The sequence below is a fragment of the Lepeophtheirus salmonis genome, chromosome 3 (assembly GCF_016086655.4).
Source record: "Lepeophtheirus salmonis chromosome 3, UVic_Lsal_1.4, whole genome shotgun sequence".
Lineage (NCBI taxonomy): Eukaryota > Metazoa > Arthropoda > Copepoda > Siphonostomatoida > Caligidae > Lepeophtheirus > Lepeophtheirus salmonis.
The window spans coordinates 25468411-25492091 of NC_052133.2; the positions used below are offsets into that span (position 1 = coordinate 25468411).

Here is a 23681-nt window from a genome sequence, read left to right on the forward strand (position 1 = left end):
GGTTTTCTTAATTAAAGATCATTTATTAACTAAAATGAACCCTTACGTTAATATTGGGTTAACTAGAGGACAAGTTAAAGAAGTTATATCCTTATTCATGTGATATGGAAGTTTTAGGATATAAGGAATATTGAACTGAGCCCAACTAAAGTCAACTAGCTTGTATTCCTTAATACTAATTTGAATTCAGTGCAATTTGATCCAAATTAATACTATAATGTAGTAATCAATGATACACGATATATTTCAAATGTATATTAAATAAATTTATATTTAATACTTAACAATTTTTTCGTTACAATTTTTTTAAATTTTTGCATTATTGTTTATCCATATTTTTTAAAATATCAGTTTGAATCATTCCAAAAAATGGTGGCAAAGTATTTTAATTGGAGGGGAGGGGGGAGGGTGTATCCTAAAACTGATTGATGCAGTGAATGAATCTTTTTAGTGAACTGAATAAAGACCTTTGTCAATATCAGCTGCCTGCTTTATGTTTTTTGATGGAGAAAAGGAATAACTGCAATAAAGAGGAGAACCTTCATCATTTAAAATAACATTAGTGCAACGAAAATATAATAACTATATTTAATCAAAAAACTTAATTTTTTAAGAATAAAAGTGGATGTTTGAATTTTTTTTCCAAAAACATTCTAAAAACTAAGCACCCCCCCCCAAAAAAAAAAAAATAGAATCGTGTCGATGCCCTGTCACAGAAGCTAAAAATGCTTTGTGCAGGTTAGGGGGTACTCGGGTTAAATAAATATTTTACAAGTGGTACGTCATTGTAAAAAGCTTGAGAATCCCTGGCTTAAATAACAATGATAAATGTGGATTTTAGCCGGCAGACGAAAATACTGTTGCATATTGCAGGGATAAACTGTAGTATATGGATTGTGCTGATTTTTGTAGCTACTACAGAATGAACGCTACTGTAGTTTCCTTTCTTTTCATTTGTATTGTTTACTTCGTTGGAGGGGGTTGTGTACATGTGAGCTCTGATAATAATAATTTTTGTTTTATTTCCTTATATACTACAGTTTATCCCTGCAGAGTGTAATCAATCTATTTATATAAGTAATTATATTACAGGGTTGATAATTTTTGAAGCCAAGTCCCCAAATGATGAAAGCGAGCAATGCCCCTGTCGAAAACATATAAAAATGTGAAAAATCCAACCTTGATGTAAAGTTTATATTAAAGAAAGTGATTCTTGCTATAAAATAGCTTCCCTGAAGATTCATGCGGAGAGAGCTATTCAAAGATTGATTTTTTTTTTTTAATATTGTTAACCTGGAGAGTTCCATGATAAATAAAGTGAATAAAGTTATTGTAATTTTATAATCATTGATTCTATAAAAAGAGAAAATAAAAGTGCCTATAAAATTAAATAACAAATTTAAAAATTACTTTTATAATTTAATTTATTATTTCTGAAATTTCTTATTCTATATTTAAAGATTATTAGTAAACTACTGAAATGCTGGAAGAATTACATTAAAGAAAATGGTTTCCAATTTTATAAATACAGTCTAAATATACAGTTAATCAAATTGAGCAATAAATTGTTGTAAAACCCTTGGGAAGTAGACATAGAGATGTGGAGTTTTTGCACTGGCATTTTGTGTACACCAAACAGTCCCTATAGCTCCCTCAAACAACAGCTGACGTTAACTTATGCTACAACAGCATTTTCAAGTAAAACTTCGTCACTCTATTGGAAGAGGGAGTTTGTGCGAAGATTAAAAAATTAGACAATACGCATAAACTTACCACAAACATTGATCCTTGAAGATAGTTTAACCTTCCTCCCACTTCTGGTTGAACGGCCTCTCCATGGATTGAAGAGAAAGCTATTTATTTGTAACTTACATATTTAATATTATGTTCAATACATGCAACTATCATATATGATATGAATGTATTTGTATTTATCTTTATTGATCAAATAATACCTATATTGTTTATAGATATTTACTCCTATGTCACAATACATATGTATGAAAAGTTTCAAAACATAATTATAAACGTACAATCATAATAAAAAAAAACATCTGAATAAATCATAGCTGTTAGAGCTTATGGAAAAACAAAATTGAATATATTTTTGTACATATAAAATCTCTATTAATAATAGTATATAAATTGTAATATACTTTTTCCGTTCATTCCTTCTTTTCTTTACGTGTCATTCCTTAATTTCTTTCAGTTATTTGTATAATATTTAAAACAAAACATCGATTATATATTTTTATGTCCAAATTTAGTTTAGATGTTCCTTTTGAGGTACCATCACAGATAATGTTACTTTATCCTTCCTAATGACGTTCCTTGTACCTTTGATATAGGTATACAATCTTTTCTTCTTTCACAGTGTTACTTCAATAACACAAAAATACACCACGTATTTTGTTCTCAACTGTCGATTCCCTCGTCTCGCTTGATATGGCACGTCGTTACCTTTATTGTATCATGCAACCTTTCTTCAAAAAAGAAAAATTTTAAAAACCCGAAATCGTCCAGTAGTTAGCCAAATAAGTCAATTATGCCAACTGCTATTTATATTTTTAAGTAATCCTAGCCTATCATTGTCATATTAATTATCCATTTTAATATTATAAATTCATAATATTAAAATCTTACATAGTATTTTACGATATACTGTATTATGACACTACTTAATAATATTCAATTAAAAACGTAGCTATACAATTGGATTTTTATATGAAAAAAATTCATAGAAATAATAAAATGGCCAATATATATATATGGAGCATTTCACGTTAAGTGTACACACTTTTTTTTGCAATTTATGGTATGATCAATACCGATTTTAATGATTTTTGGTGAGCTGGCTTTTCTATTTAAAAGAAAAGAGAATGTGAAATATTAGGGCCCCTGACGAGTTTAAATATAGAAGAAAAATACCAATATACCAAAAAAGCAGCTCTACATACTCTAGTTAATGCTCTCATTGGAAGAGATCCCATTAAGATCCCACTCTGAATTTTGGATATGTTTGAATACATATATTGAGACCTTTTCTACCAAGATTAAAACAAAATCAGCTTTGCTGCTTGGCAGGGCCGTCATTTTGACGGCCGCGCCAGAGCCCCAAACTTTCATTTTTGATTAGAATAAGATTATGATTGAATATAAATTATTGTTTGGGTTCAGTTGCATCTTTTGACGTAACTTTTGTTAAAATCGAGCCACGATGAGAGTAATTATGGTCTTCTGAACAACACTGGTCAAATGCATTAGGCCAACTTTGAGAAGGCCTAAAGCAGCCCAGGTGAGTTACAGAACTCTAAAATATTTCATAGCCTTTTTCTTTACAAATCATCAAAATCGGTGATGGTCAGGCCGTGAGGTTGTGTACAGAATGACCCGTGTTTATTATATACGACGAAGGATCAACAAGAAATTGTATTCTTGTCCTGTTAGGAACGGAGAATATGTATAGAACAACTTATTACTTCGTTTATTTATTAAAAATAATAAATTATGGAAAAGACATGAAGCACCAAGTGAGACGAGGAAAAGGAAAAGTGTCTAAATGGAAAAAATGGCAAGATTCTTTTAAACTGATATAGTATCTATCACCAATATAATATATAATAAGAGAAACGAAAAATAAAGAAACACGACAGTGGTTCCAATGGAATGAGTACTAATCACTTAATTCTCCGTAATTAATTACAATATCATTAGACATGATGGAGTATTCATATTGAACAAGATTCCCCAGGCAAGGAAGGAGTAGACTCTTCTCTTTTGAGGCTTTGCTTCGTTTGGTTTTCTTCTTCGGAGAAAGTTTCAATCTGCCATCATTCCCGTAGAAGTTGAAATTCAAGCATCTCCTGCTGAGGATAAAGTATCTTGGATCCTTCCTTTTGTACTAATTCTTTGACAACATGGAAGTACTTCTGTCCTTAATTAAGGAAGATCCATCTAAGCATATGAAAAACACTTCTAAATTAAAAATGTGTTGCTTCATTTATCCAATTGTTTGTGTGTATTATGTTTGATATGTTTCAACATTAAAGTAATAACTAATATATCATATTCATGCTGTGATAATCCTAAGTAAACATATTTATTATATCACAAATTGATAGATGTAACTTTTATGATTTTTCCCCATGGAATATGATCTAGATTATTTGAAAGTTACGCATTTTTGAAACATCCATAAGCCGAAAATAACGATTGAAATTACTAATTTGATGATAGATATTTTATTCATAAAACGAACTTTTTAAGGGCATTTGAAAAAGATATTAGTGTATTTATGATTAACAGAAGTGGACTTATACCCACCTTGACCAAATAAATTAAAAAGATTGTATTTCTCTGTAATTGAAAGGTAAACCTGAGTTAAATAGACACAACAGTTTCACAAATGCCAAACTTTTAAAATACAATATAGTTGAGAGAAATATAAGGCACTTGAAATCTTTGAGGGCCTAAAACCTTCCTATAGAGTTGGCTATAACTATATGTACCAAAATTATCAAAATTAGATAATGACATGAGTGTCGAATAAATTTTTTAGAGCCGTTTCTGTCGTAATAAAAATATGTATTTATATTTATTCAATAAATAAATTAATTGATGGAATTAAACATTGACAAAGGAATTTACATTGATATTTTTTTTTACAACAAGTTAATGAAATTGGAGCTGCATTCTCATTCAAAATTGAAATGAGTGAATATATTGAGCTATAATATATATGAAATCAAAGGCTATAATAGCTTAGTAAAAATTCTCGGCGCTGATGCGAAACCGAAACATAAAACATTAAATTGATCAACTTTATTTCTCAATCGAAATCTGAAAAAACGACGATGGCCAGGAATTTTTTTAAATGAATTATATGCATCAGATAAATCTAAAGAGCATTAAAAAAAATCTTTGTCTAGCCAAAATCTTAATTGATCAACTGATTCTAATTTAAATTTAGAATAAATTATAAGCTTGTTAAAGGTCTTGAGATTAATTATTACTCTCTATCAAGAGTTATCCTTCTTAGGAACTGCAAATATCCCAGAAATGAGGCAAAGAGACTCTTTGTAACCTTTGTGCTACTTCTCTATCTATAGCTTCTTTAGCCTGTGGACATAAAGGTGAATTAACTCCCACATTTGAATAGAAATGTTTTTTTGGAGAAAGGATGTGGTCTGTAACAACATTCAATAATATTAAGTATGAATTCACTTTTGGTTACAATTGACCAATTATGTAAACATAAACTAGTTCTACCCACTGTGGGTAGCTGAAAAAAATTATTAGATGGGAATTTAAACCCCAAATTTGAATTGTTTTATCTAAAGTTTTAAAATCAAGGATAATCCTAAAGAAGGAATACATCAAGAAAGTGTGCTTGAGCTCATGAGCTATTTGAAATAATACTAATAATGGATCATTACCTCGCCTCTAGCCTCCTCTTGGAGGTATTCCGTGTCCTCTCAGAGGACCCATAAATTTATTTGGTGGAGGTGGTGGTGCTGACCCTCTGGAAATACTCAGGTTCGAAGGCACGTTAGTAGGCGTCAACCCAAAAAGTATTTTCCGAAATCCCGAACCCCTCCGCATTGTGTTAGACAATAGCCTATCATTCTTATCGTTGTCCAATATAATTTTCATGGATTTCGGACTGAACATTAAGTGGTTCGGAGCCAAACCTTCAGCCTCCTCCTTAAGAATTAAAGACGTGAAAGATTCCTTCAGAGCTGAGACTAAGAGCCTCCTTCTGGCATCTCTGAAGAGGGTTTGCATGCGTCTCAAGCATTGGGCTGAATAAATTGGGCTCTTGAAATTTTCCCATTCTATGAGTTTTAGAGACATGGCTTTAAAAGGGTCTTCTTCCTCCATTGTCTATCTCCTCTAGAAGGTATTTAGCGCTCAGAATAGATTCCATCATCCTCGAAATTTCACCTGTTTTTTATAAGCCACCATAAGAGGTCTAGAAGATAAACGAAAATTTCTATATAGGGCAGTGATAGTCGTTAACTGAGGCACATTCCCAAGATGTCTGATTTTTGGGTTCGCTAATGGGATGGATAGTTACGGGTTTACCGTATTGGACAGAATGTAGAACTCGTCCATAAAGGCCTCGAATCGGACAAGAGACAACTTCTTCTTTTCAGATAAAAATCTTATCCTGAAAGTACAGAAGTGTTTCAGAAGAAAATACACCATTTTCCTCCTTCTCACCAATCGAACAAAACATTTTTTCGTGAAGAGATCTATGACAATGGGGTCTTCCTTCCCCATCTGCAATGCCCCCTCTCTGGTAGAAAGGACTTATGCTCTAAAGGTTCTTCAACCACCGAGGGACTGGAGGTGTCCTTGCAGTAGCGGTTTCGCCAGACTTTCTTGATTGACTGGCCATATGAAAAAACATCAACTGAAAACAGCAATGAGTTACAAATCTAGCACGGAAAATAGGAAGCAAATTTGGGTTGACCTCCTACTTAGCAAGATTTATCACTCATTTTGTATTGATAATAATTAATTCAATTCTGATATGCTAACACTTCAAGGGTATAAACAGAAAGAGGATGATGAAGCAGAAATAAGACATATTGTAGAAGTGGGGAGGTTCTGGGTGACCAAATACTTATTGGTAAAGTTTTGGGACCTGTTTCTAAAATATCTAGGGTAGAACGGAATTACAAATATATAGCTACGCTATGATTTAAAATATACAACTAAACTTTTAATACAATATTACTAGGCAATATTAAAATACAATATCGAATAATGTAGGATTTTAATATTGCAAAAAATATATATATATGTTATTCATTTTGAAAAAGTGAAGAAATAATATGACAATGATTGTCTGGGAGTACATGAGAGATAAATAGCGGTTGGTATGATTGTCTTATTTCGTTAATTATCAGATTATTTCTGGCCTTTTTTTTCTTTTTTAGGAAAGGTTGCTTAATACAATTAAGATAAAGATGTACTAGCTAACATAAAAATATAAGGTGTATTTTTGTATTCAATGTTTCTATTTTCAGAAGAAAAGTTACGTGATACAATGAGTAAAGAAGGGATATGTGTAAAGAAAAAACTAAATATAGCCATTCGAAAGGGAAAAACGTTCGATGTGTGCTTTCTCTTCTTTTTTTTCAATTATTTAATCAGTTTCCCCCCTTCCTTTATGTATTTTTTTTTTCATTCCAATCATTTTTACCATACAACAGTCCTAAGGACTGATACATCGGTCTTTCAGTGCTAGCCATCTTTTTATTTTCTTCACTCATAGTAAGATTGAAGAATATAAGAACTAAGAAACTAATCAATACTATCTAAAACGTATAATAATACGTTCTAGTCATACATTTTTCAACAGGTGTCTTGTCCTTTTTAAGAGTATTATATAATGTAGCTTCAGCGACTCAAAAAACGTAGTTAGTAGTAACTATGTCATTTTATCTGTTGTAATATCTACAAAAGACCGATAAGAACTGGTCCTAGGACAGATAAATTTTATTAGGCCCGGACTGTAGTTTTTTTAGACTGATCCAACACTAATCGTGGAATGTTAACATTTCCCTCAAAAAGAAGTATTGTCGCCTATTTTTCGTGCAAATTGATTTAAAAATGCATTATAAAATAAATGTATAAGAATTTAGATATCATTATAGAATGTTTCCTTCACTAATGCTATTTCTCCTCTTTATAGTGGTAATTTATTTTCTTCCCTAAAAATCCTATAAGAGGCAGTTGATATTAATAATGGTCTTAATTCATTAATAACATTTGTCTTGCTCTCGCCTTTCCCTCTTACAAAAATCTGATCTCTTCGCATAGAGTAATTCATAATACACCCAGGGCCAGTGAAGATATTTGAAACATCGCTAGGTTCTTTTTATTTTTCAAAGCTGTTATCATTATTATTTTATTCTTGAAGGAGGAACAATAAATATAAAGTAAACACTAGTGAGTGAAAGATTATGAGTAACACTGGGGATTTCTTGCGGAGTTATCGGCGCAAGTCCTCATTGGACTCAAAGTAAAATTCAGGATCGGCATCGGAGTAATTCCTTCCAATATCATTATTAGACACGCAAATTTGTGTTTATTTCCTTCATATTATAGTTGCTCGCATATACATTTAATGAAACGCCATCACAGCTTAGCTGCTCCCCTCCTAAACATTCATCAAATTGTCAGGCTGATCACGTTAATTTTTAGCATATCGACAATTAAAAATTATTTCCATCACTGCTTAGCACCACTTTATGGATAATAAGTATAATCGTAGTCAATAAAATAATGAGACAAATTGAAACTGTGGTCGTCGTTTCGCCATTTGCTTTCACTTCTTAAAAGGGATATTTGGAGAACAATAAAAAAAGAAGTGAAAAAAAGTACTCTGTTCAAAGATTTTTTGGGTTAATCGTTAAATCTTTTCTGGTCATGCGTTTAAACATTTAAATAGAAAGCATGAAGGGCGCTCAATTTCCACTCAATCTTGAAGCCTGCATTAAACACAGGTCTTTTCCTTGAGGGAACCCCATCAGATATCTTTAGTAAAAGGTTTAGATGTTCTACAAATTACTTAGCTTATAAATAATAGCTCTGTAACTTCAAAATATATGTATAATACATCAACAATTATTCAATTTATAGCACCTTGTTATTTTGTTGTAATCTATTATTTTGCTTAGAAAAAGGTGTTTAGATTTAAGGGCTGAAAATTAGAATTGAAAAAAAAAATCAATGTTATTGTTATTCCAATGATAACAAATGTCCATGTAATAAAAGATAGATATTAATTTAAAAATTCACTGTTTTTAGTTGATATTTTTGATACTTTGATTACAATTATTCTTAGAGTTGTATAAATTAGGATCTGCCTGTATATATAATAAAAGAAACCGAAAATTGACGAGATCACTTTAATAATTTAAAGAAGGCTTGGGAAGATTAGCTGCCATTATATTTTATTACATAAGCTGTGAGTAGCTTTGAGAGAAAGATAATAAAGACAATCCTTACTCTGTATCTACCAAGAATATTTGCAGGAATTACTCCGATGTCGATCCTCAATCATACCCCGAATCCAAGGAGGACTTACGCTTATTACTTCCTAAAAATCACATTTTTAATCTCCATTATCCATGAGCGTAGGCACTCGTGATTACCCTTAAATATCCTCTCTTCAAGAATGAAGGAATAATAACAACAGCTTTGGGAGATAGAAGACATTATTCAGATTACCAACCAGAAAAAATATTCTTTAGGTGCTACTTTATACAACTCTAATTAGCTACTATATTATGGTTTTCCTATAGAACGATTAAGCCACTTTTATCGCGTATATTTAGATAAGCCGCTACTGGTTAGTATATTCTAAAGTACTCTAGGTAGTGGACAATCAAGGCAACGAAAGTAGGGTTTAATAGTTCTCAATTCTGATTGGTTTAAAATTAGAAGCTGCTAAATGTTACTCCAGGCACGCAGCCAGTGAGGGAGGGGGGAGTTTGAACAGGTCGTCTCCCCCTGGTGAAAAGAGAAGAATAAGGGTGACTACGTCACAAAAATAGTAGTTAAATTATTTATAGGTCGTTGTTACGAATATACTCTTCCTTGTTTTGTTTTTTTCCTTGAACCGCTCTTTCCCTAGAGTCGTAAAGGTTTTTCTCTTTATTTTATTTTCTCTAAAATTTTAATTCCTTGTAGTAGAACATAATATAAGAAATTCTACCTACAACAGCTAACTGCAAAAACATGTTATTCTTCTCCCTTTTCTTTAGCTTAGTCACTCTATTTTTCTTTAAAGGTTTTCTTTATTTTGGGTCTGTGTTATTGTATTTTGAGAAAAAAAAAGTTTTAAATTTTTGAATATTTTATCGCATAGCTCAGTGACACGTAGATTTAAGGGAATTTCTTGAGAATAAAATAACAAAATAAAATATCTAAAATTGCACTTATATGGAAGAAAACATAATTCAAACGTAAACTATAGTTTTTAATTAAGCCTTAACCTCATTACAAATAATTTTAATTTGTATGTTTGCAGGGATCCTTAACATTTAGAATGTTTAACAGAGAAAAATAAAAAAAACACTATTGATGTTGCCAATTACAAAAATTATCGCACTCGTTTCAGGTTATATTTTATTAAACTCTATTCATATGTACCTAATTGATGGCAGTTTGATAATTTATAGCAATTAGGCTCATTATTTTATTTTTTAAATTAAGAATAATGCTAAACCGTCTTTTACATGTAACATAAGATTTTACTAAATAAATACAATTGCTAAACTAAGGTACTTTAATTTTAGAGAAAATGATTTCTAGAGGGTGTTTTAAAATTTAACACTTATTTTAAGAACAGATAAGAGGGATGGGACCGATTTCAAATACTATATTAAGGATCAATATAAGTTATATCAATGTATCAATATATTATATTTACATTTCGGAACAATTATAACATTACTACGCAACCTCATCTATTAATTTACATAATAAATATTATAATATTTTCCAAAAATATTTTCCTCAAACTAACATTAATAAGGTTCTTTATTCTTTCTATTAAATTGAAGGGTTGATTATAATTTCCTGGTAAGTTATCTTTCCTCTTGGAATTATATTCATTCATGGCCAAAGTTTCTTGGTTGGGTGAATATTAATTTTATTTTACTTGTTTTGGTAATATTTTTGCCCCGTATCAATTCTTTTCAAAAAATAATAAACAATCTTTTTGATGAATAATTTGCTCTTTTTCAATTCAATGAGACATTTTTTTAGAAATTCATATTTCTATTTATTTCTAAAAAATGTCATTTTTCTTGAATTATATTTTTTCAATTAATTTAAAAATTCCTAACAACATCATATTTTTTTTTTCGACTCTGATACTCCAGATTCACTCATGGACAAGTACTTAAATTCATGCTCAAATATATTTTTGTATTTTTAAGCAGATCAAAAACTTCAGTAGAAGATATTAGGACAATCATAATTTTACTAACCTTCTGAAAATCACTTATGTTAACTGCAAATGTGAAGATTTGAACTCGAGACTTTCAATTCGAAATTCAAAAAATGTTTGGAGTTATTTCGAAAAGAAAAATATAAATATAACTATTATCTGGATTTATTTAGACCAATATGGTTGGGAGATAGGAGAGGCAAAATTAGAATAGATAAATAATTTTGGGATAAAATATTATCCCAATTGATAGTTTGAAGATGTAGAAATTGTTCAGCAGCAATACTTTTATTTCAATTATGTTAAATTACACCAAAAAATTAAAAAAATCGAATATCGTAAATTTTATTCGTAAGTTTTGTGGAACAGTAATGGAATAATTTCAAATGAACCTTAATTTAGTATGAAAGCCCTTCTTTTCTTCTTTTAAGGTGACGATTTTAATATTATTTTGATGACTATTTTTGATTTTTTAGAAATGCCATTTCAAATATTATATTATTTGAAAAAAATATTTATCAGTTATTCATTATTTGAAATGTTTAATTGTATTATTTATTTTAGAGAGACTACTATTCGATGTTGGTTTTTTTTGTTTTTTTTGTTTGTATGATTAACATATCTCCTTCCAATTTTTTCATTTTTAAATCACATGAGGTTGATCAAATGCTAAAAAGTTAAATTGGTAATATTCCGATATCCGAAGCCTTTTACATAATTTTACATTACATAATAAATACTGTTGACAAGAAAATAATTAATTTGGGGCGGGGGGCTACAGCCCTTCCAGTACATTCATGCGGATGCTTCTGAATCCTGATTATGTAGATATTTGAAGATAGGTATTTCACAAGACCAAAAAACAACTGCTTATAACCCCATGATTCTTTTTTAACATAATTTTTGTATACCCCCCTTCTACCCCCATGAGGAATTAGTGGTTTATGAATGTCTCCTTGTTCAAAACATTAGTTTTGTCAGCAAGATAATAATTGCATTCAAGATAAGTGACAAATTAAGATCTTACGTAGTTGGACATGTTTTTTTTTGGGTTTTTCATAATTCTGTTTAATGTTTATTCCTCAATATGTACTTATCATTCAACATAATACGTAATAATTAGTGGTATGTTTAATAGAAAAAAATGCAAAATATGATTGGAGATGTAAATCGTATTAAATTTTTACTCCGCCGTTTTTTTGCAATTGTTAATCTGAAGAATGAATTTTCTTTTCCTTGACAGTTGTCACTATTATTTAATTCCTGAGTAATGAACTTCCTTTCCTAAATAAATTCAATTATATTCAAGATCTGATTGAACATTCGTGTGTGTTCATAAAAGGCAGATGATAACCTAGAGGATTTGTGGTGGTTACAATTGTAAGTCCTAATTGGACTCAGAGTAGAATTTGGGATCAACATCGGAATAATTCTTTATGATTTTTGGTTTCTTTTTTTAACATGCCCTTTATACACACGATTTTCATTAGATGATGTATATCAATCATAGTCCACAGGGCTGGATTTTTTTATTTTTTTTGCGGACACCCCTCTGTGTATCCTCTAAATTGTTAACAAATCATTTTTAAGACTTTTTTTAACTAAATATATGTAATGTCTCCTAATTGCTTTGATTTATATCTCCACCCTTAGTTATATTTATGAAAATAGAAACTAACATCTGTATTATATATGGCCCGTCAACACTAAACAAGTTAAAATAAATTTTATCATAATTAGGTCTGGATTATATTTGTATCCTATAATTTATTATCTACTATTTATGTTTCAAAAAAATTCTGATTAATCCTTTCAATTTTAGAGGCATCACCAATTACATATAAAGGTCGCAAAAATTCCCTCTCATAATTTGTGTTATATAAAATATGCCCGAAAACGAGGGGGGCCGTTTGTAGTTGCAACATGAATAGGATTTTTAATTTTCTAAAGCTGTTATCATTAATCATTATTATATATTTATTGAGAAAGGAACATTTAATTATAAAGTAGTAACTAGTGCGTGGGATCATGAAAGACGGAGAGTAACAATGACGGTTTGCTCGAGGTTGTTGGACTCGGAGTAGAAGTAATTTCAGAATATATGTACTAGCTAATAAAGGAGTGGGATTTGTATTTATTTCCTTCTTCTCTTGGTACCTTGAAGCTGATCTTATAAAATGTAATGACAGTCAAGCTGCTACCCACACAAATATTCTTCAGATTGTGAGGTTTTAATACTTTAATTTTCAGGTTCATTTATTTTTACATACCCGCAGGACATATTTTATACATTCTTTTTCATAATTTAAGGAAAAGTAATATGATAGGTTCCATCTATTTGAAAGGTCGTATAAGGGTCAAATAATATCTCATAAAAATTTTGAAACATTATTGGCTATTTCATATCATCTCATAAATTTGAATATCAAGCCTATAATTGACACAAATTATGGTTATGAAATATATTTGGGTATGTATATTTAGAATTTAAAAATTCAAGTATAAATAAAAAATGTCATTTCAAACTAGATAACCAGTATACCCTTCCTCACCCCGATATAAATAGTGTTGTTGGATTTCTAATATTTTGTGTAATTAAAGGACAGCGGTAGTTATTAAAAATGAAATGTCAGTCATCATAGTCACGACTCTACGCTAAGGTGGTCAAACGTCTCCGTTTTGGTTGAACTATTAGTATTCAGTTGTGAGTAGACAACCTCTAACCAAAAAATACATTTTAAATGTTGGGGATCTCACTCATTTCTTTGATTTCAATATTTCAAAAATAAAAGCTAGTAAAAATACATCCAAAAAGTACTTGTCCCAGTTATTAATTTCATAATGATAATATTTAAAGATTTTCACCGCCGCATTGAAAATATCGCCGGTTATCATTTAAGAAATCTAGTCATTTTACATTGGTCTCTAAAAGGATGTGGAGTATCTCTCCTTGGATATCTAGGTAGTGATGTAAATCCTGTGTATTTTTTAGCTGGCCCGTTTTTCTTTTTTGGAATTGGTAATCTGAATGATGAATTCTCTTTTCCTCAGCAGTTGTCATTACTTTTTAATTCCTGATCGGGTAGTGAAATTCCTTTCCTAATTTATAGTTCAGTTATATTCAAAACCAGATTGACCATTCGAATGTGTTCATAAAACACAGAAAGTACCCTACCCTTGAGGATTTATTGTAGAGTTAAGACCTTCTTGGACAACAAAAAGAATTGAGTATTGACATCGAGTAATTCTTGGCAATGTCCATGTTTGTTTGTTTTCGTCACGGCTGATTGTAGCTGCTCTCCTTCAAAAACATTGTTCAAATTGTCAGTGTTACAATTTTGATTTTTTTAAAAGCATTCTATATTACACGCAACTTTCATCACTAAATATTGATCTGTTTACAGAATTGGTCCTAGGAGTTGTCTTTTGATAATTAAATAATGAAATTGTGAATTTCCAAGTGATTTATTATTTTTAGTTTTAAAATAACTCAAAATTTTGTTTTTTAACGATAGTAATATAATTATGATACATGTATATTTGTGTGTATTGTAGATTATAGATAGATAGATAGATTTTTATTGTTATAATAATTATAAATATTCATACAAAAATAAAATTAAAATTGTATCTGATAAGAAAGAGTGATGGAGAAATAAAATAGAATAGGGAAAAAATTATCGTTTATTTTTATTTTTTGAGAATCGAATTGACGATGTCTTTGTAATAAATATATTTATATAATTTTTTACAGGTACGATAACCACAATACTTAACACAGACAAATTGGAGAAAAAACGTGCTGATCCTAATTATAATAATTTGACTCCATAAAAAAATGTTGTTGATATATAATTGAATATTGAAGAAAAAAAAGTGTGCTGCTTTTGTATTGTTAGAAGAAAATAGACGAAGATCCAAAATTGTATATAAATAATGATACATAAATGATAAAATCTACATTAAATGAAAAGAGTTGAAATTCAGGCAGAAAAACTTAATTACTTAAAATAATAAGAACATCTTTTTCTTTTTAATATGTATATTAATATTTATTATGCTTCCTAGATCCTAGACTGTGACATATTCATACGCATAATAAATTTCTTTAAAAAAAATAGATATATATTTGAATTTCAGGAGTAGTCTTACAAATAGAGAGTTTTATAATTGTAGTACACACTTATTCATTTATCTTCGAAAAAGAGAAAAAAATAAGAGGTTCATTCATTTATCAAATTTATAATGATAATAATAATAAATAAATGGGGGATTTGTCGAATTTGGAGAAAGAAAAACAATGTTTGGAGCATGAAGAACAAAAGCACCTTTTTCACATAAACACACAAACTTTTCAGCCTTTTTTAATAAATGAATTACAAAAAATTAAACAAAAAACACGTCAAATTATATGTAATAGTCATCCTCTCTGAAGAAACCCACCATCCCAGCCCCCTTTCGAATAACTCTTTAATTCATTAAAAATAAATATTATTTGTGTATAAGGTGGTAGTGATGACATGGGCAAGAATAATTATATATTAATTTTTTAGGGCCCCATCAAATTTGAAAGGGAAACTAACATAAGAGAACATGATTTAAAGTCTTTTAGAAGTTCAATATTGTGTGTAGAAGTTGTGTGTACTCTAAATATTGAGTGTGGTTTTTTGTAGGGTATAGAATTTGAAAACGGAAAGAATTTACAGTGTCGGTTTTCAGTTTGAAGATCCTAGACCGGTCGAAGACTGTAATGATTTTAAGTGAACCCAACTAGTCCGGTCTGGAGCGCTCTGTAGCAAAAATTTGGAATGGATCTGTTTTACAAAAAAATGGTTCTATACAAACTCTATAGATGACGTTTTATATGTGTGTCTTCAAAATCGTGAAACCCGGCACATGCAATAGCGTCATATAAAATTAAATGTGTTGCATAAATCATATTTGTAGAACTCGTAAAACAGGAGGGGAGAAAAAATCGGTCTACTATTTGAAAAAGATTAAATTTTGGTCAACGAAGATCAGTCCAAATCGTTCTAGCAAAAACCGAAAAAAAATTCGATCTTGAACCAAGTCTCAACACAAGGATTTACACAATCTTCAAAAATCAAAAAAGTACTAACATGCAAGGGTGGAAATATTTTTATATATTAATAATTATGTATATATGAGAATCTTTGGTTGATATACTGTAAAAATTATTATTATAATGAGGAAAGATACAGCAGAAATACGGATTGGACTCGTTCGTTCTTTCTTTCATTCTTTCTGAGGGTAGAAAATGATGATGAAAAATAAGGATGATAAAAAAAGAGGGATATCATAACATGAGCTGGGAGGGTTTTTTCGTATTCTTTAGGCAAACACAGTATTATTCATTAATTTTAAATTTGTTAACAAAAAAATTCACCGATTAGCAAGAGACAAAAAAAAAGCTCCTAATTTGTAGAAGGTTCATGGGGAATATAAAATATATATATGTGTATACACTATATGCAATAATAAATAAAAATTTGTATGTATCTAAAAATATATATATATATATTAGTAATTGCTTGATTTTTTCTTAAGAGAAGGGAAAAAATAAAGATTTTATTGATAAAATATATATTTGTTTGTTTATAGAGAGATATATTTTCTGAATTTAAAAAATAAATATATTTACTGAATGGAATCCAAAAATGCCGTTATATCCAATGTTATCAAAAATTTCAATGACCTTATTGCTTCTTAGAAAAACAAAATTAATTTTTAAAAAAACCAAAAAAACACGAACAAAATACAATTTTCTCTATTCATGGTTATGAGTAGTTAAGATGTATTTGCAAAAAATATATATTTGTGAGAAGTAAATTTTTCATCCTTTTCTTTAAAAAAAAAGTTTTTATTTTGAATAATTAAATTTAATTTGTTATATCCATAAAATTTTGTCAAAATACTAGACTTTTAAAAAGACTTATAGATGATTCAGGCAACTATTCAAGCTGTTGAGGGCATATTCATACTTTCGTTTATCAAAATGCAAAAAAAAAAAAAAAATCAACAATTATTATAATAATGTTTTAAGTCTTATTTGCATATAGATCAATAACTATTAAAATATATAAGTTTACCGTATTAAAATTTATTACTATAGTCCACCTAGCAAGCTTTCAAAGCTGATTAAAGACTTGATCTGGAAGTAGAGCTCTAAGATCAGACAAGGAGTCTTCCGAATCTATCTGAAAAGAGGAAGGGTACTTAGTCTTACTGGGTTCCGGAACAATTAGGGCATTATCAGCATAGACAGAGGGTAAAACAGGATTCTTTGTATGAGTCACAGAATCGCTTGATTGGTTACGTAATCTAAGATATCTATTTGCAGGATTTGGGATAGAAGTATCCGGGACTTTTTTGGATGAAATTGAAACCGAGGACGAAGAAGAAGGTTCCTCAAGCTTGACCTTTGGAGATAGATCGTTAGTTGGCCTTAGAAGGGGCAGATCAGATCCAGAATCGTTAACTAGTTGTGAAATAAAAGAATCCAAGTCTTGTTCAGAAGAAGAATCATTGTATAATATATGTGCCAAGCCGGGAGAAGGCACTGGTGAGTATCCTATGTTTGACCCAGTAGGAGGACTATATCTAGGAGATGATTTTTTAGGAGATTTTTTGGGAATTTCTGGAGTTGCACTTAAAATTGTGTTAGAAGGCGGTGGGACTATCAACTTGGAATAGAGTTCTACACCTGATACGTCTACTGTAGGAGTAGAAGTAAATGATGAGACGACATTTTCAGCACCGAACGTGAGGGGCGGCTCGGTTTTAATCGAAGATAAAGAAATGGGCTCAATAAAAGGAGTCGGTTGTATTAAACTTTCCCCTCTCTCAAGGGGTTCTTGTTTAATCAAGATGGGAGCTTCAGTTTTAACAGTTGTCAATGTGCTGCTGCTGGGTGGAGTATGGGGTATTTTAGAAGTTGTGAAAGGATGTGTCACAGAACCTGCAGCACCTACTGCAGCTTGAGGCACTGAGACATTTTGAAATTCTAGAGGGTGAGACTTCTTTGCATGTCTGACCATATGGTCTTTACGTCCAAATCTTTGAGTACAATGGTGACAAGGGAACTCACGATCTCCTGTATGAACAACACTATGACGCTTCAAGTCTTTTCTAGTAAAAAAGCGTCTTTCGCACTGGTCACAGGGGAACTTTTTCTCCTCAGAACTTTTGGCGGACCGAGATCCGTAATGCACTTTAAGGTGATTCATGAGAGCTTCACGATTAACTAATTCTTTATGGCAAATTTTACAATCTAATGCGCCCAGTTCAGCTGAGTGCATAGCTTGGTGTTTCCTATAGCTCGTATACGAGTTGTAATTCCGTGTACAACCTTGATGAGAGCATGTATATACAGTTTTACAGGCTGAATGTACTTTTTCGTGATTTTTAAGATGATCTTTTCGACGAAAGGGCCTGTTGCAAACCTCACAGTGAAATTGTTTATCTTGAGAATGAATTAAAACGTGACGTTTTAGCTTAAAGCGAGACGTGAACTTTTTATCACAGGCCTCTTCCAGGCATTCAAAGGGAGTTTCCCCACTGTGCGAATAACTATGTTGACGCAGCTTTCCAGGAGATGGAAAAGTTTTATCACATTCCGGACAGGGATATGGGGATTTGAGGAGGCTGTTTCCTGTAGATGATGACGGACTGTCAACTCCACCACCACTGAGACTCTGGAAAGGAGCAGTTAGTTTGTATTTTATAGAATGGTTGGGTATGTGCATGAGTACTCACGGATCCAGGACGCTGATCCTCTTGATAGGTGTGATCGAGTGTAGGATATTCCGTATTTCCTCCACTAACAAGGTCCTCCTCATCGTGAATCTGCAACATTATTCTTGGCGAGGCTGTTTCGGGTTTCTTTCCTCCTCTGCTCCACCACCATCATTCTCATCCCCATCCCGATCATTCAATGTCAAGGGCGTTGAGTAATAACAACAACAAAAACAACAAGAAAAACAAAATAAAATCTCTTCTTTCTTCTTTTCCTCCTCTACTCCTCCTCTACTCGTGAGCTCTTCTATTCCTTCTAGTCACTAGTAGTTAATACTCTTCTTCTAGCTTCCAGGTTCAATGTAATAGTAAGAGGAAGAAGAAAGGGAAAGAAACACACGAATAAAAAAAGAAGGAAATCATCCGATGGACTAATCCCTCGATTCCAGACTAATAATAACTAAGCAAGTACAAATGGATAGATAGGATTGTCTTCTTCCCTTCAGTCTCCCACAGTCCTAGTAATCAGTATTATTATTACTTATTACTAGTAGTATTCCCTTGGATTTTGCGTACTGTACATCAAATAAAATAAGAAGAAGGAATCCTCATGTAATATGGAGACCCATTTTGGTGATCTCGCGGCGTCTTCTCTAATCGTGTGTCTCTATACCTTCACTTTCTTCTCGCAATAAAAATAAGTACCAGCCTTCCTGGCCCGTCCCTCACTTGTGTAATAATATGTTGTGTCAGTAGTAGTTGTATTATTTATTTAAAAAAATATTCGACCAAATACGCGAGCGTGTGGAATAATAATCAATCACGCACTCTCTCTCTCGCGTCCACGCACTCACTCACTCTTTTTCCCTTTCTTTCGACTAGCCTATTCAATCCTAAGTACACGGAGTATTTACAAATTACAATACCATGGTGCTGGGAGTCTCTGCTTTGCACTCTTATTATGGATGATCCCTCAATATTTATTTATTAATTATCCATTGTCTGTAAATACATGAGGAGAAGATCCAATAATTATTTAGTAAATCCATTGTACTGTTTCAACAAAATCGACATAGGCTATCATAGCTAGTTAGGTAGAGAAAATCCACTTTACTCATTCCTGCTCTATAATTTCTCTCTTTTCTTTTGCAAAAATCGTCGAATACTTATTTGCTAAATACATTTTTTGCCATTTCTTTCTCTCTTTATTTTTCCATTTGCTATTGGCTTGGCCTGCCCACGCTCTTTTCTCTTACTCACGCAAGGAACGAGCGAGAGAGGCAACGCAATAGTTAGGAAAAAATAGTATTTTTTTCCTTTTGACATCCGTCCATATGTACTTACGTGTGCGTGAGTGCGTGTTTGTTGATAGTGATTTCAATATTTCAAATACTAAGCCACGTACTCTGACGTCATTTTCAAGAATTAATTTATGATATTTTTTTTCTCTCTCTTTCCTATTACTTTCCCACCCTTTTTCTCCTGCTGCTAATATTTTATGTTGAAAATACTTTGCCTACACATGTGAGCGTAGACGCCACCATCCCCTCATTCAAGCCCTGTGCGTTCGTTCGACAAGAAAATATTATGTTGTATTATTATTGCGTAATGCCTCTTGTAACTAAGGAGAAGAGAAAACTCTAGCAGCATTACTCTAGTACATGCTTATTTTATTAGACAAAGGAAATTTTTTTATAGTGTTTCTTCTTCCCTGAAAATTATATTTATTTCTACACATTTTATGCTTGGAAGTCATGTTAAGTATAACCGGTTTTACGGCTCTGAGTGGGGAGAAGCTTGAGTTTCGCAGATTTTTTAAGAGAATTAATATAATAATAGCAATATGAGCGTTGTGTTGTGGCTGGTGGCTTCTTACTGATAGCTAGTTGCGTATTCAAGATAGAAAACACTAAATTATTAACTTATTACGTGCTTTTTTTTTATTATCAAATCAGGTGAAATACCTTATCAATTGGCGTGAAGAAGAGAGGGAGAGAGAGAAAGTCAAAAATGTTGTAAAACCAGCTGTTTGTACATGTATGTAGTTCCTCTCACATCTCCTGGAATATCATCATCTCTCGTAATTATATACTAGTATTATCTCCCTTCACTGCGAATAATTTTTCTGCCAAAAGGAAGAGAAAGAGTTGCTGTGACATTTGAATAGTATATTCAATATTACTATTGAAAAAAATGCTAAGAAAGAAAAATCCCAAATTGCGTAGTTAATTATTTGAGGAAAACCGATGTCATGACTTATGAGTACATTAGGTGCAATATTGAGATTTTTTACTACTCACATTCAGAAATACATATTATGTGCCTGCAATATGTGGCTCTTCAACACATAAGCAAGCAAGAATAGTTTTCTCAAATACATTTGTATTATTCCAAAGGTATTTCTATCAGCAAATCATTCAAATGCACCCTTTATAGGCGTCGCAAATTGTCTTTAAAGTAGCCAAAATTGATTATCACAATTAAATAATGAATATGAGTCTCTTCAAATCAAATAAAAATTCTTGGATTCTTAACTCACCCACAAATTTGAATACAAAGTCTATAATTGACTCAAATATGTCAATGAAACATTGGCTTTTATGAAGTGAATAAATAAATTGGAATATTTTCCTTTTCTTGATTTATGTTCAAGATTTATTTTATGTTTACGCACCACAAATTATGTACAATATTGTGTTTTTGTACTTCTATGAATATACACATTCCCTAAAATTAAATTGTGTACTAATAGGAATGGTCATATGCCCAAATGTCTAGAAATGGACCGAAACAAAAGTTATTTCACATTCAAAAATACTCCACTAAACAAAAACAAAAAAACCAATCATAATTCATAATTTTTATATTTTGTCCAGGAACTTTTCTATAAATTCAGAAAATGTCTGGTTTTATGAAAGACAAATGGCACTTGTTCAGTGTTACGAAGCAATGTTGATTGGTTGAATTCGAATTAGTTATTTTTAAGCTGTGAACAATTTACTGGAATGATTGAGTTGTACCAAGTGATTTTGGGCCTGTTTTCTGTTTTTTTTGTTTTTACGATGACATGTTGCGTGATACAATAAATATAATGGCGTGTTCAATAGAAGAATAACAAAATTCAGAATATTATCTTTGAAAAACAAAAATGTATGTTATATTTATGGCAAGCCCTATCGCTGTCGCCTTCAGGGGAGTGGGTGATACTAGTAATTGGCTCAGATTTGTAACAGGCACTTAAAACAAGGGGTGTCGCTAGAAAATCTGGACCCAGGAAATGATATTAGATACAAACAGAGCCGCAGTTACCTTATATACAGAGTGCGTGGTGCCCCAAGTTCTGACAGGAGCTTCGAAAACTAAGTACATACACATATTTCAACTAAAGGGTGCCTCAGCTAAAAATGTATTAGTGTATGGGGGCCTTTACATAGTAAAGTTTGGGAAACCCTGGCTTTAAAAATATTATATTTATCATATTATAGGGCCAAGACAAGCTTAGTAGCGGACCTGTATCCATAATCCACCCCACCCCTTCCCTCTTTTATTTGCACCGTCTGGTCTCTAAAACCACTTTTACAGATTCATAAAAAGCCCTTAGTTACTTGGAACTCAGATACAACTGTATCACCCTGGTGAAGTAAAAAAAGCATTGGAACATACTGCAATTTTACAAAATAAAAGCTCAGAAATCAGAATTTATCGATTTAAGTGAATATATTTTTGATAATATAATATTGTATTTTTTTATATATATTCTATATAAAAAAACAACACAAGAACCGCGAACGATAAACAATATATTGTGGTCTTGGTTCGACTCTGTTGGTTCTGTTTCTTGCGGTTCAAGAACCGGAACCACTAGATTGATAAGTGCACAACCTTGGATTTCCTTCAGAAAATTTGATTATTTCAGTAATTATTGGAAAAAGGAAATGTCTTTCAAAAATACGACATCCCAATGAAAAATCTTAGCGATAGCCCCAGTCAACCTAAGTTGTAATTCAAAAGAAGATCCAAAAGTGAACATACTATAGAATACCTATTCCATGTCAAAGTACAAAGCCCCATACTAATAGTTTGCTGTCAATTATCTTTTGTTGTTGTCCCAATTTTGATGTTGAAATTTTTTGTATTCAAAATTGAGTCTGTTAAGAAATTCGTTTTGTCAAAATGATCAAAAATAAGTTATATTCCTGGCAAAAAAATATAACCCTAAAAAATAAAAATAAGTAAATATTTATATTTAATTCGTTATCTGATAAAATTTTGTCTCTTTAAGAAATTGTATCTCTAAATTTTGTTTATTAATATTAAGTTGTTTGTCAAATTTTGTCTTGTCTCACTTTTCTAAAATAATTGACAAATTTGACATTTATATATATATACACATATACAAGCGATACTTTTATATAATAAAAGCGATAACAATGTATCAATTCCCTGGGGACACTATTGTCAATCCCTGCAGTTTTGCTCATCACCATAACAAGTTCATAGTTTAGGTCAGAATAGACATACAATATATATTAATATTAAATATGTTATTCTGTATAAAAGAGTGGAATGTAGTTATGTACAATTTACAACAAGTACAATTGAGTTGTTGTTGATTCATGACTTGGCAACATTGCGTCTGGGTACTTCCTTCTTTTGCATTTGAAGCAAGTTCATCAAAGAATTCCCTCAAGACATTTATTTCACTTTCCTCAACAAAGAGAAGGCGGGCGTATTTAGACTTTAGATAGAATGATTTGTTAAGACTGAATGTAAGTAAGTGCACACTACTTGATATATTATTTATGTAGTGTTGTAGTTGAGAAGAGTACTTTTAAATGATGAGTTTGGAGTACTTGTGAGTTGTGTAGAGGATACAGCAATACTTGAATATTCCCTGGATGGTCTATATATTATGAATGAGTAATTTTTTGATGGAAATTACTCATTCATAAGACAT

General features: G+C 31.2%; 1 protein-coding gene across 3 annotated transcripts; it reads right to left on the reverse strand.

The window, feature by feature from the left end:
- Positions 1-14639: 14639 nt before the first annotated feature.
- On the reverse strand, positions 14640-19835 carry LOC121114780 (uncharacterized). 3 transcript variants are annotated; one of them, XM_071887223.1, is made up of 4 exons: positions 19398-19835; positions 18746-19072; positions 17080-18684; positions 14640-16404 (listed from the first exon to the last, which is right to left on the reverse strand). In XM_071887223.1, the coding sequence occupies exons 2-3, from the start codon at positions 18842-18844 to the stop codon at positions 17119-17121; spliced, it is 1665 nt and encodes a 554-aa protein (XP_071743324.1). In that variant the 5' UTR covers positions 18845-19072; positions 19398-19835; the 3' UTR covers positions 14640-16404; positions 17080-17118. The 3 variants fall into 3 exon arrangements, with proteins under 3 accessions (XP_071743324.1, XP_040564778.1, XP_071743323.1); XM_040708844.2 differs by having other exon boundaries at positions 14640-16489; positions 18746-19645; XM_071887222.1 differs by lacking the exon at positions 14640-16404 and having other exon boundaries at positions 16816-18684.
- Positions 19836-23681: the final 3846 nt, after the last annotated feature.

What these genes read in the sequence shown, in the direction of transcription:
- LOC121114780 (XM_071887223.1), bottom strand. Translation starts at nt 18,844, where the DNA reads ATGTTGCAGATTCACGATGAGGAGGACCTTGTTAGTGGAGGAAATACG. An exon ending in AGGATCAGCGTCCTGGATCC is followed by an intron (nt 18,685 to 18,745) that starts GTGAGTACTCAT and finishes GCTCCTTTCCAG; the next exon opens with AGTCTCAGTGGTGGTGGAGT.